Source organism: Mixophyes fleayi, chromosome 11, assembly GCF_038048845.1.
Source record: "Mixophyes fleayi isolate aMixFle1 chromosome 11, aMixFle1.hap1, whole genome shotgun sequence".
Lineage (NCBI taxonomy): Eukaryota > Metazoa > Chordata > Amphibia > Anura > Limnodynastidae > Mixophyes > Mixophyes fleayi.
In genome coordinates, this window is record NC_134412.1 from 95,654,239 (window position 1) to 95,668,600 (window position 14,362).

The following is a 14,362-nucleotide window of genomic DNA, read 5'->3' on the forward strand; positions in this document are numbered from 1 at the left end:
CGCGATCAGTGCTGAGCACTTTCACTGTGGTCCTTCCCCGGTGTGCTGCAGTCTCCTTACTGAGGAGATCTCGTGGGTCTCGCTCTCACGAGACCTCCTCAGTAAAGTGCGTACAGCGCGCCGGGGGGGGGGGGGCGGGAGCTCGGATCACGGGGGGGGGCCCTCAAGGGGGAATGGAGGCCCCCTTAGCCCAGGGGCCTCCATTCCCTTAATCCGGCACTGCCGACGTTGGTCGGTAGAAGGGTGCTGACAGAAGTCGGTAGATGGATGCCGGATGGAGGTCGGTAGATGGATGCCGGATGGAGGTCGGTAGATGGATGCCGGATGGAGGTCGGTAGATGGATGCCGGATGGAGGTCGGTAGATGGATGCCGGATGGAGGTCGGTAGATGGATGCCGATGGAGGGCGGTAGAAGGCACGCCGATGGAGGGCGGTAGAAGGCACTCCTTTCCTACCACTAATGCCATTAATAGATATGGGATAATGACACAGTTGGGGTGACTGATCCAGGTAACCAATATGCCATTTATGGAATTTTGTTTTCCGTCTGTGAGGATAAATTGGACGATGCTTCGGAGGGTCTTGTTTTGCCTTTCTCTGGATCAACACATCTGGAATGTATAACAGGTTTGCGTTGATGGGCTTTTGCCATATTTCAAGCTTATCATATAACTATATTATATATTTTAATGTGATTAAAACAAGCATCAAGAAGAAATGGGGGGGGGGGGGGAGGTTCCATGTAATGAGGGGGGAGATCCCACAAGTTAGAAGGGTTTTTTCCTCTGCAAACCTGGGGACAATCTAGTTGGATACATGGTACCTGTATTACTCTGTGCAACAGAGCCGGCTAAAAACAGAGAATAGGACGTTGGCGGAGATGGCAGAACTGTGCTTATGTGACCCGATTTGTAGGTTAATGCACAGTGTAACCTGGACCCTCTACTTGGCCTTTCAGTTCCACTTGTAAAATAAAGAAGTTAAAATGTAATTATTGCTGGAGACAGGGCATTTCTCTGCTTAATAAATAATCCTAAATGAGGCCCTGTATGTTGATTGTTTTTTCATATTTTTATTATAAATGTGACTGTAAATATTGCCATCCTCTTCCAATGAAGCATTGGTGGCCATGAATTACAGTATACCTGCGCCATTCACATCGTTCGTAAAGCAGATTACATTTATTAAAAGAAAGAGATCCTAACTCCTGTAACTTAGTGTGATTGCTTAGTTAGTTTCTAGAAGTTTTACGATCTGCCCATCATTAGAGCAGCCCTCTCGCCCGGCAGCTTCTACTCTCCATCGCTCTGCCGTTCCCGTAGTATCTGGCAGCTCCACTATACAGCACACACATCCTATTACAGACTGAGGAGATGACTAATTTGAAATGCAGGCCATCAAGCCTTGGCAGTGACATTGTCACGGTGCTCAGTTATGACAGATTGGAAAAGTGATTAAAAGTATAGATCAGCTACAGATTCATCTCCAGCCTTCCTGGAAGGGGCAAAGTCATTTCGCATACTGGGAGAGCGCGTTCCGACCGTGGGCCTGGCTGGAGAGGGACTGCTGCCAGATTTCTACGGAAGGGTAAAAAAACAAAAGCGGACAGTGCAGACCTCGCGCATACATTTCAGAGTTCTTGAAACTTGTTGTAAAGACAAAACTTTGCACATCATTTGTAAGTAGAGGATGTAAACGTGCAGACTATGTTGGCAACGTTTCTGTGGTAATGAGCCAAGGAAGAGACTTCTGGCAATGCCCTGAGACATTACCCATGTAATTATGACTCCCACTGTATACATAAGATGAATTCATGAATACACAAATGACTGGATGCATTACTGTGAAAGACCGGAGACTGGTGTATTCTCAGAAACCTTGTAAGAGATCAAAGTCAGGACGTTGAATGAGAACCCTCTAATCACTCTGGTACAGATGAATCCAACCTGAGGGTACGGAGATTCTTTCATAAAGTTCCCCTTGACAAACTGAAGTGACCCTGTCTTTACCAACCCATTACTGTATCAATTGTATCCCATAACGACAACTGTTATCCTTCCATACAGACCGATGCTACTAACACCATTTCTACCACAATGTCCACACATATCCTAATATAACCAACTCAGACATTCTCCTCATGATCCCACTACCTCTATCTTCTCCTACACCCTCCCATAATAATCCCATATCTTCTCTACATCCATGCCCACACATACAATATCACCAACACAAATACCCTGCGTGTGGTGATAATGCAAACTCAGACAGGAGAGGAGACCTCGCATGTGATAATAGACAATTTTCTCCTAAATACATAATACATTTTCTAATATTATATAAGCTATAGTGATGGTACCGCTCAATGCAACACTTTTTTATTTTTATTTTTTTTAACCAAAACGCACACTAATATTGTGAAATAAAGTTACTATCTTTTTACCCAGATTGCTATAGTAAATGTGTACATTTTTATCACTGAATTTATTCCCGACTTTATGTATATTGTATCTTTGTATCTATTTATGTCTTTATTTTATCTAGTTATACCTGTATAGCTTTATTACCAGTGAATACATTTAACATTTTATTACGTTCAGAGCAGGTGATCATGCAAAGATATAGTATACGTTTTCTAGGTGGTTTATAATGAAAAAATAATTAAGTGACAATCTTTATAAAGATCTTGTGTCAGTAAATGCTGGGAGATGCAATTCCATAGTGATTCCTCTTCCAATATGTTGTTTTATTGCATGAATAGACCGGCACGGTGGCTTGTCCTGGGATCTTCCCTATTGCCTTTTTATACAATTCTTTTATAATGCATTGCTTTGTGCTATGGTACTAATATTGTTTGTTTTATTAGTTCTGCACAAATACAGTAGAGTGTTGTCTGCTAAACACCATTTCCTCATAGTGCTTGTCGTACTGGTTTAAGAGGGAATATTCCTCACCCATCACTTTTAGTACAGAGCTCTGTTTGGAAAATGTTTAGAACAGTCATATAGTGAAATGAACTTTAAGTGTTTTTATATGAAATACAATTGGGTCACATTAGTATTTCACCATCAGTAATCGTGTAGTCCATCTGGACTGTGACTGAACATGACGAGTCCACATGGTCTGGTGCATGAGCAGCTGTCTACAGATTTGAGATCTCTTGATCTATGGACTAGTTCTATATCTGCACTGAATAGGATAAAAAACAAGTTTATGTGTCAGAAAAATGAAAACAAAGTTCCTTAGAGAAGTCTCTAAATGTCCCTTCTCCGGACTCCACCTGGACCTCTGCTGCTTCGGTCAATGTTTGATCACCCTCTTCTACTTCACACCCTTCACTCCATTGGCCTTCGTGACATTGTCCTCTGCTGGTTCACTTTCTACTTATCCTAACCCCTCCTTTAGTGTAGTGTCTCTACCTCTGGACCTCCCCCACTTCCCTTCACTATCTGATGAGGTCCCAGAAGCCTCTGTGTTCAGCTCTCTGCATTTCTCACTGTACACCATTGTCCTGGTGAACCAATTGGTTCTTCTGCTTCTAGCACCACCTCTAAACTGATGACACCCAGAGAAAATCTCCTCCCCTTTACTATCTCACGGGAACAACAGTCTCTCTCTCGTTCTCGCTATGTCCACATGGATGTCCCAACACATCTCTAGAGCTCATCATGTAGAAAACAGAGTTTATTACCTCCCCTTCTCCCGGAGTCGCCACATGCTCTGATTTTCCCTTGATTTTGCCCTCCCTCTCTCTACCCCTCCCCCTCCCCCTTAGCTAAGATACAACCAAAACTCTTATCCATTCTCTCTTCAGCTCCCAACCAAACTACTACAACTTCAATCTGTCCTAAATTCTGCGACAAGACAGATCTTCATGTCTCGCAGCTCAACAGCCGCAGCACCTAAATTGGCTCCTTTATATCCTCCATAATCCAAATTTATAAACACCAATTCATACATCTCAAACCTAATCTCCTAATATTCTCCATCTTGCGCTCTTGGATCTACCTCTGATCTGCCCCTTGTCTCCTCCAGGATAACCACCTCTCACTCTAGCCAACAAGATTAATTCTGAGCATCTACCAACCTATGGAATTACTGAGATCGCCTCTCCAGAGGTGGTGTTATTTAATTAAGCAGGGAGGTGTTATCAAATTTATTTATCCACCCCCCCCCCCCCCCCCCTGTCCATTAGTCTGGGTAAATTATTTGGAGTTATGTACATTTCCCAAATATGTTATCGCTATTGCTATTACATTTGGCTCACTTAAATTTTGTATTGTGAACATTGTAATGGACTTGATTGGCTACTAGTTTATTAATTCTAGCCACATCAATATCAAAGACATCACTGAGGAAAAAACAAATACAATAGGCACCCTCGCCTAGTAAAATGCTCCTCGAAAAACAAGAGAATCTTTTTTTTTTTTTCTTGCTTGTTTAGTTTTTCTGCCTCCAGCAAATTTCTTTCAGGCTTCCAGTGATTTGTATACTTAATTATGTGGTAATCTGTTACGTATTGTACACTATATTATTAGTTAATTATCTCAGAACATGCTATATTACACAGTAGATGGCGTTCCCTAAGGAGAATTGTTGCTTTCTTGATAATACAATGTCTCTGCTGTGATTGCCATTGATTATCGTGGAGCAGGATTACAGATTAGGTTTTTAGAGCCAAGATTTCAGCATCTCCCTTTAATTTCATCTCTATAAACTTTATAAAGAGCAATACATTTCCTGGGAGGAAACCGTTTATCAGAAACTATTGTACGTTTAAATCACATTTATGCATTAGGAGGAGGGATAAATCTGCCCAGATTAAAGTGCTTCTCCGAGTCATATTTTTTGATTTTTTTTTTACAAGCCAGATTTATGAAACGCAAACTGTAATTAATATGCTGTAATATAATAGTTTATCAGGGAGTATGTGTACATAGAATATCTTTAGTATGGCCTGGCCAGTATTTAAATTCACATTTGTATTACTGTGACTGCCGTTCAGTGATAAGTGATTGCAGCGATTGGGATCCTGTTATAGAGCGATCTGTCATATATTTTTATAAAAACTGGGAGATAAATGTTCGCTCTGGTTTAATGAAAAGTGATGAACAACAAGAAGACGACTTTAATTTCCTGCAATTCTACACCTGAGAGGAAGACGCTTCTTAGACTGTAAGTTGCAAAAATACTTTATAAAACTTATCAAAACATAAGCATCGCTCTTCATTCGCTCCTAAGTCCATAGAAGAAAGGAAGATGTGGTGCATGCTATATTTATAAGGTAGAAGAGTAGCCATGTCCATATAATCAATCTGATACTTCTGACTGGCCACTGAGCAACTGGATCCAACTTGACCACCCATGTAGATGGTCATTCTGGTGTTCAGAGGAACAACTGGATTATATTCTACTTCCAGGTCAGGGCTCCCCATTCCATTTATTCATTCTACCCAAGGAAATCTTATTGGATAATGTTGTATTTTGATTGTTTACTTATGTTTTGTATTTATGGCTGTGTATACGGGTTGCAGACAATAACTGGAAAGACCAATAAAGTCTGTTCATATGGCCACCACATTACAGCCTGTGTGCACTGTGTCCATTGAGACCACCAATGTCTGGAATCTGCAATCTCTCTTGGCTACCATTCTCCATAAAGAAAGTCACTCAACTGACGCCTCAAGGATGTCTCTGCCGTTGTTCCAAAATATCCCACATATGTTTGACTAAGTTCAAATCCGGAGACTGATTTTACCCACGTGTCATGACCTTCTTGGTGTCATGTTCCTCAAATCATTGGGCATATTGTCTGTGGATGAGCTCAATGTCCTCCAGGAAGACATTTCTCCCAAGTAGGAAAATATGCTAAAATATGGGATGAAAATGGTCACTCCATGCCGTATAGTAGAATGACTGCACCAAACCGTGGTAGGACAAATGCCCCTACAACATGATTGAATCGTCAGAACCCTTGAGCACATGTCTGTTTGTTGAGAAGGATGATTTATCTGACCATATCACCTTCCTCTACTGCTCTGTAGACTAATGATTGTGCTCTTTGAAATCCCTGCATTGCCAGGGATCATGAGCAGTTTAGGCACTGCAACCAGACTACGATGTCCTGCTCTGTTGAGTTGACGTCACACCGAGGGGGTGAAACTGGCTGCTTGAACCACAGGTTAAAATTTGCAGTCCGCTGATCCACAGCTGCTCACCAGTTTTGCGTTGCACTTTGAATTAATGCAGAGCTATCGCGTTCCTTGGGTGTGGGGCTTATGCCAACTGCCACCCTTTGTTGATGATGTTTTTCCTCTGAGTTCCATTCTAACATTAGACCCCATTGTTTGTGAATCATTAGCAATTTGAGCTGTCTTGGTGCTGAAGCTCCTGCCAAATGCTCCCTGCCAATCAGCCCTCTTTCAGAGTTACTTAGGTCAAATTTGTAGCCATTTTAGCCATAATTATAGGTAACAAGGGCAGTGCAGCAGCTTTATACATGGTCCTGAACATGCTGGGATGGTATTCACTTAGTTAACAAAGTGGGTCACCCCTGCTGCCTGTATAATAAACTGTGTGCAGGCACGTTTAATGTAAGGTAATGCAGTATGGAGCAACCGCCCATCCATCTGTCCTCTTACAGCTCCCACACAGCACCAGGAGGAGCAGCCACCCAGCCATACCTTAGGAAAGGCAATTTAATGCTGTGTAATACATGTGGAAACATGAGTCTCACTGCTGGAGTTTGTATAAGTGTGATTACAGACTAGAAAAACCTGCAGACCATTGTCGTACATCCCAAGACTAAATCCACCAGAATGAAAGCACCATGAATTTACTTTCCCTCCTGTAATTTTGAAATGGGGAAACGGAGAGCTTGTCGCCTATGTATCACAGCTTGTTACGGTGATTTTCCTACGGCCTCTTATAATGTGTCTTGATTTGTACTCATCATACATCTGTTTGTTTCCATAATGATCCCTTGATTGGCTGCTATCACCTGGATGCATTTGTACAGAGTAACTTGCATGTTTTTACCTTCAATTAAGCAACGAAAATACTGCACGTAAGTGGCTGTATAATTTCTGCATTCTCTACAAGGACTAGATTTGGATGCAGAGTGGATTTAACAGGAGTGTAGAGTTCGGGGGCTGTCAGCTATCTGCTCTTAAAAAAAAAAACTTGAAGTAATATGTAACACCATCAAAGAATGGGGAGCATATACAGCAGCACATCGAATATAAAATACACATATACAAATATGTTGGTATGAATGTGTGTACACATAGGGAACGGGGCGTAAATGTTTCACAAAGTCTTCTTTGGTCTGAATAAATTGCTACTTGTTTACCAGTTACTTTACATGTTCTTTATCTGTACTAATACATAAATCAATCAGCATGGCTGCCTTCTCTCCTGGAAGGTCCCAAATTAGGATGAGCTCTCCTATGATACCAGGTAATTCTCCTGCAGAGATGCTTACCTTCCTGCAAGATGGGCAGGGTCGTGCCATGATGACACAAATCATGTCTTTAAAAGTCCCACCAATTTAAGTGAACGTTACCCAACCACTTGATGACGTCAATGGCCTTTATGTCTACCTCTTGTTTTTGTACCTTCCCCTAAACTTATGGAAGGGGGTGACATGATTATGGCATAATCAGGGGCTAAAATATAACTATATAAATAATCAAGACCTGATTAAGGGTCCAGGCTGCCCTCTTATATTTTAAAATGAACTTCCTCTCCCTGTCACAATTTTATTTTACCAAAAAACTTGCAATCTCCCCCCCTCCCCCAAAAAAAAGCCTCACGGCTTATTGGATAAGCAGACCTTGTAAATGATTAGTATTTGTGGAGTCACAGGGAGTAAACCAGGGGACAATGCTAAATCAAAAAAGGACATAGAATAATGTTTAAACTGAGAATTCTGAGTTTCCCTGCTATAGATAAGGTCAGTCTTTCAGATTACGTTTTATGACACTGTCCAAATACTGTGCTTAAGGAGAACAATACTGTTATCATTCCAGTGCCTTATATACTCATATGGGGGACCTAATATATCAGAGCAATGCTCTTCATAATTCATATGCGAGCAAACTCTGTATATATCTGTTCTTCGTAAAACCAAGCCCATGATATGTGTCAACCATAGAAGATCTAGAATAACGTAACTTCACAGAAAATAAAGATAGCACTTGCCCTGGACAGATTAAAAGTTGATTGCAGATTCATTGTTTATAGTTTTAGTGCAGATTTCCTCCGTATTTGTAAAGAACCCTCAATGTATATGTGGAGCAGGAGATGTTCCTTTAGTGTTTCCCCCTGAGAATTTTCTGACACTTTTTTTTTTTTTCTATATGTGTTTTGTTATCACTGTGTCAGCTGATTAGTCATAGTAAATAGGGGTGAGATCTTTCCACATCCTGGATGTAACAGTCTCCCTTTGTAATGGAAACATCCTAGAGTACTTGGAAACCCCCGGGGCTGGCGATGGGGTCTACGCGCCGTCTGATGTCTTTGAGATATGTAGTTAATGTTAGTCTGAGGGTCTTCCTTACAGACTTTTTCTGGGTTGGTTTTCAGCATGCTGAGTTGTCCTCTCCCTCACATCTCATTTGAGCAATTTATTTTTGGGTGGATGAAAAAAAGATGGAAAACTGCAGGATTTTTCTTCCAGTTCTCAATATGCTTTTCATTTATAATATGATGCCTCCAAACCTATAGTTACTGGGGAATGGTTTTCATTAAATTGTCACTTGCCCAATAAATGATTTTGTTCTTTAGTTTTATTCATTTGACCTTGCATTAAAAGAAAGCTATACAATACGTTATGTGGCATATAACACGGAATATAAATGTAATTTATTTCATTAGAAACTGGGTGGCACAGGTTATAAAGCTGCCTTGGCATACAATGCCCACAGGTAACATCTTTCCCCCGCCCTGCCTCATACAATGGAGTATTGCTGGGGTGATTTTGCGACGTGCGCCGATAATTGATAATTTAACTACTGAATGGGTAGCTGCTGTTCTGTTAACACCTTGAACTTTGTATTGTATTTTGTACTGATGTAATATCCTGTTTTTATTCATGTAAGATAAACATGCAAACAATTCTGCTCCCATTAGCCACCAACTGAAGATTTAATACAACGCAAGTTCAAGGTAATATAAAAAAAGATCCCAGCTCCCCATCACATTTATACTTCATATAAACCCTCTTTTTGCATCTGACGCACCAGAGCAATTCCGGAAATACATTATCACCTTTTTAGGGAAACTGGTGAGCAGGACAGAGACCCCAGTTCTTGATGCAGCGGCTGATGGCCTAATCCTGAGTACACGTTATGTCGTTTCCTGAGACCGCTTTCCTATACTCGCCATCCTCCTGGTTGCAGTAGCTGACCAGCATATTATATAGTGTCTATCTCTGACAACACTACTGTGACCCAGGTCTGCCCCTTCCCTCTCACTACAGGCACTCGCTGCATTCACCTGCCTGATATACCTGCAAAATCCCACCGCCCACAAAATTGTGTTCCAGCGGGGAGATCTAGAAAGATGCACTGCTAGGCTTGATCTGGCCTGGGGTGTGGTGTCATGATACCTTAATACACACACCCTACACATTATACAACACCTTTTCGGGAGAGCTATGGACCCTTTCTGCCCTTGCCCTGCATTGCTTGAACATGTGAGTGCAGTGTCCATTAAGTACATGTTGGTGCATTAATACACCCATACTGTCAACTCTGACCTCTTACCATTAGCTGTTTGATGCTTGAATGTTCCTCTGTCTCCCTCCCAGTTGTCGGCTCCTTATGTACAATCTCCACGCGGATGTCGTTTTTGGCAGATACCACACCTTTTAGATCTAAGTAATACATATAGAGATTTATTAGAGCAAATAAACTATTGAAAAGGGGCAAATGTGGTAAATTGTGAAAAATGGTTTGACCGACATATAATAATGGAAACTTTTTTTTATTTTTATCAGCCTGCAGATATAGATCACTTTGTATCTGTCGGGGGGTAGATGGAACAGAGCAATGTTCTGCAGATCTTTCTGTGTGTGTGTGTATAAGTCCATAAATATTGGGACATCAACACAATTGTCATATTTTGGGCTCTATAGACCACCACAATGGATTTGAAATGAAACTAACAAGTTGTGCTTTAACTGCAGACTTTCAGCTTTAATTTGAGGGTAGTTACATCCAAATCAGGTGAACAGTGTAGGAATTACAACGGTTTCTATATGTGCCTCCCACTTTTTAAGGGACCAAAAGTAATGGCACAAACTAAACAATCCTACATCAAATTTTCACTTTTTAATACTTTGTTGCAAATACTTTGCAGTCAATTACAGCCTGAAGTCTGGAAGGCATAGACATCACCAGACACTGGGTTTCATCCCTGGTGATGCTCTGCCAGGCCTCTACTGCAAATGTCTTCAGTTCCAGCTTGTTCTTGGGGCATTTTCCCTTCAGTTTTATCTTCATCAAGTGAAATGCTCAATCGTATTCAGGTCAGGTGATTGACTTGCCCATTGCATAATATTCCACTTGTTAGCCTTAAAAAACTCTTTGGTTGCTCTTGCAGTATGCTTCTGGTCATTGTCCATCAGCACTGTGAAGCGCCGTCCAATGAGTTCTGAAGCATTTGACTGAATATGAGCAGATAATTTTGCCTGAAACACTTCAGAATTCATCCTGCTGCTTTTGTCAGCAGTCACATCATCAATTAATACAAGGGAACCAGTTCCATTGGCAGCCATACATGCCCACGCCATGACACTACCACCACCATGCTTCACTGATGAGGTGGTATGTTTTGGATCATGAGCAGTTCCTTTCCTTCTCCATACTCTTCTCTTCCCATCACTCTGGTACAAGTTGATCTTTGTCTCATCTGTCCATAGGATGTTGTTCCAGAACTGTAATGGCTTTTTTTATATGTTGTTTGCCAAACTCTAATCTGGTCTTCCTGTTTTTGTGGCTCACAAATGGTTTACATCTTGTGGTGAACCCTCTATATTCACTCTTGTGAAGTCTTCTCTTGATTGTTAAATTTGACACATATACACCTACCTCCTGGAGAGTCTTCTTGATTTGGCCAACTGTTGTGAAGGGGTTTTCCTTCGCCAGGGAAATAATTCTTCTGTCATCCACCACAGTTGTTTTCCGTGGTCTTCCGGGTCTTTTGGTGTTGCTGAGCTCTCCGGTGCGTTCTTTCTTTGTAAGAATGTTCCAAACAGTTGATTTGGCCATACATAATGTTTTTGCTATCTCTCTGATGGGTTTGTTTTGATTTTTCAGCCTAATGATGGCTTGTGTCACTGATAGTGACAGCTCTTTGGATCTCATATTGAGAGTCGACAGCAACAGATTCCAAATGCAAGTGTCACACCTAGAATCAACTCCAGGCCTTTTACCTGTTTAATTGATGATGAAATAATGAGGGAATAGCCCACACATGTCCATGAAATAGCTTTTGAGTCGATTGTCCCATTAATTTTGGTCCCTTTTAAAAAGTGTGAGGCACATATAGAAACCGTTGTAATTCCTACACCGTTCACCTGATTTGGATGTAAATTCCCTCAAATTAAATCTGAAAGTCTGCAGTTAAAGCCCATCTTGTTTGTTTCATTTCAAATTCATTGTGGTGGTGTATAGAGCCCAAAATATGAGAATTGTGTCGCTGTCCCAATATTTATGGACTTGACTGTGTGTGTGTGTGTGTGTGCGTGCGTGTGTATAGATATATATATATATATATATATATATATATATATATATATATATATATATATATATATATATATATATATATATATATATATATATATATATATATATATATATATATATATATATATTACACGCTATAGTCTGGTGAGCAGCACAGAAATAAGCAGGAAAGATAAAGCTGTGCATTTAGTAAAGGTTGCAGGAGATGTGCCCATCAATAAAGCTGTTTGAATGTGGATAACACAATTATGTTGTATAAAAGAACGAGTTTATAAGCTCTGCATCAATTCTGTTTTTCCGCATATCTACTATCTGACATCCTAACGTGATAATGATGTTATTTTGTTTATTAGCCAACATGCATTGCTACCCACACATCGAACATTTATTTTCAGGTTAATTGGCAATTCATAATGTAATACATGAGTTTTGCACTCTCTGCAGTCATTTCCCAGCTGCCCCCTACCGCTATATCCTCTGTATAGTAACACAGACGCGACTTACTTCTCTGGTTACGAGCACAGCAGAATGCTACGATTGTCGCCATGAGAACCAGGAACGCGACTCCAGCTCCAACCGCGACGCCAATAATCACTGTGACCGGGACTGATTCTGTGGGACAAGAAGGGACATAACTCACATTACAGTCCTGAGGCCATCACACAACTCATATTATCCAACATTTATTACACAAGAAAAACATTACAGTATACTGCTGTGTGCCTGGACTGCTATAGGGAGACGGCTCTGTATATAGTAAACACGGTGGGCCTGACAGTAAGGCAAAAAAGGGGGTAAATTTTATCCTAGACAAAACCATGTTACAGTGCAAGGGGTGACAATTAGTTTACTATTTTGCACATGAGATAAATACTGCCTTGTTCATGTAGCTCACACATACTTGATAACATTTACACTGACATTTAAAATTGTTCTAGGACATGCCCTACCCCAAATATAAATCTATCCCCATATTTTAAATGTACCTCCCCCTCCAATGTAACATTGTCTTACTAAGGTGCAATGTTACTGCTTTTTTTTTTCGCTTTACCTTCCTTAATGACTCAGGCACGGGGGTGTGTGTGTGTGTGTGTGTGTGTGTGTGTGTGTGTGTGTGTAATAAAAATATATATATATATTTCAGGACAGATACGAGAAAAGCAAAAACTTTATACTTCAAGTCCCTCTCTTTATTTGAACCGACTTCCTCTCCGTACGTTTCGCTTTCAGCCTTCTCTTGATAACCCAATGTATCCAATTTAATTTTCCTCACTGGACTTTAGATGGAGAAAAGCTGCATTGTCACAGATAAGTTACACTTCAGTCCTCTGCTGAGCATTAAATCATTACAGAGGATGAGAGGGAAGAGTGTGTCGCAGGAATTATTATGCAGCATTGAATGTTCCCAGACATTAACTGTCTGCACCGTGGACGGGATGAGAGGGGCGCTGCTTGTTACTGACCCCCCTCCACCCAAATTATTATTGGGGGTTATCATTCCAGACAAATGTTTAAGAAATTCAAATGTAAACTCTGGAGTCTGAAGCTGCCTCATTCATTCCTCCAGGAGATTAGATTCCGAGATCTAGAAAGTGTTATTACAACATGAGATTAATTAGGGAACCTTTTCATACATGGTAGAAGATAATGATGGCGCCATTTAGTTTCACTATAATGTAGGAAGAACCTTGGCTGAAAGGAGAAAATATTAAAGTAGCAAATTGAAAGTGGTGATAACAGACAATAAATGACACCCAGCAAAGTTGTGTACAAGGTTTAATACCTAGACGTCCATAATATTCACATTTCAGATGACAATCTCTGCAGTACCTCTTTTTATTATCCAACAAACCCTCTGGAGTAACGTTCTCTCTCTGGTATACAATACAGCGACACTGCTAATGTGATACTTTACTGTAACTGATCAGAATGTGGATATTTGTCATAAAGGTAACTGGGAAACTCCTTATCTTGTACCTTTTAATTCCGTATTGTGGAGTAGGTGGAGATACTTCACCCGCTCACAAACTGTAGTATATGTATGTAGACCACCCTCCTCTGAGGGTCCGTGTCAGCCTACGACTTTCCATAAGTTCTCTATAATGCAGTTTACAATGCACTTGGAAAAGGTTTGAGGCAGTAAAAACAAAAATTATTAGAAATAGGAACAAAATGCTGCATGGGTTTCCTCCGGGTGCTCCGGTTTCCTCCCACACTCCAAAAACATACTAGTAGGTTAATTGTCTGCTTTTAAAATTGACCCTAGTCTGTCTGTGTGTGTGTGTGTGTGTGTGTGTGTGTGTTAGGGAATTTAGACTGTAAGCCCCAATGGGGCAGGGACTGATGTGAATGAGTTCTCTGTACAGCGCTGCGGAATTAGTGGCGCTATATAAATTGATGATGATGATGAAATGCTGCAAATGGCAGAAGTGGACCCTAAGCCTGAGTATAGTAGGATTGTATAGAACACAAATCTTCCAAACCCTCTAGATTTTAATCACCATCCGTTCAAAATTACCTACTTTATGCCCAGAATATGTTTAGGTTTCATTATAATTTACTCTTTAAAAAAGAGAAAAAGTCCCTAATGAATTAAGTGCCCACGGTGC

The 14,362-nt window shown here is 40.7% G+C and overlaps 1 protein-coding gene across 3 annotated transcripts in view; it reads right to left on the reverse strand.

The window, feature by feature from the left end:
• The window catches only part of KIRREL3 (kirre like nephrin family adhesion molecule 3), a 541,498-nt gene that overhangs the window by 19,459 nt on the left and 507,677 nt on the right, over nt 1-14,362 (reverse strand). For all 3 annotated transcript variants that reach the window (XM_075190473.1, XM_075190474.1, XM_075190475.1), the window contains 2 exons: nt 12,258-12,365; nt 9,768-9,877 (listed from right to left, as the gene is read on the reverse strand). In XM_075190473.1, the coding sequence (XP_075046574.1) occupies nt 9,768-9,877; nt 12,258-12,365 (218 nt within the window). The remainder of the gene's footprint in view (nt 1-9,767; nt 9,878-12,257; nt 12,366-14,362) is intronic.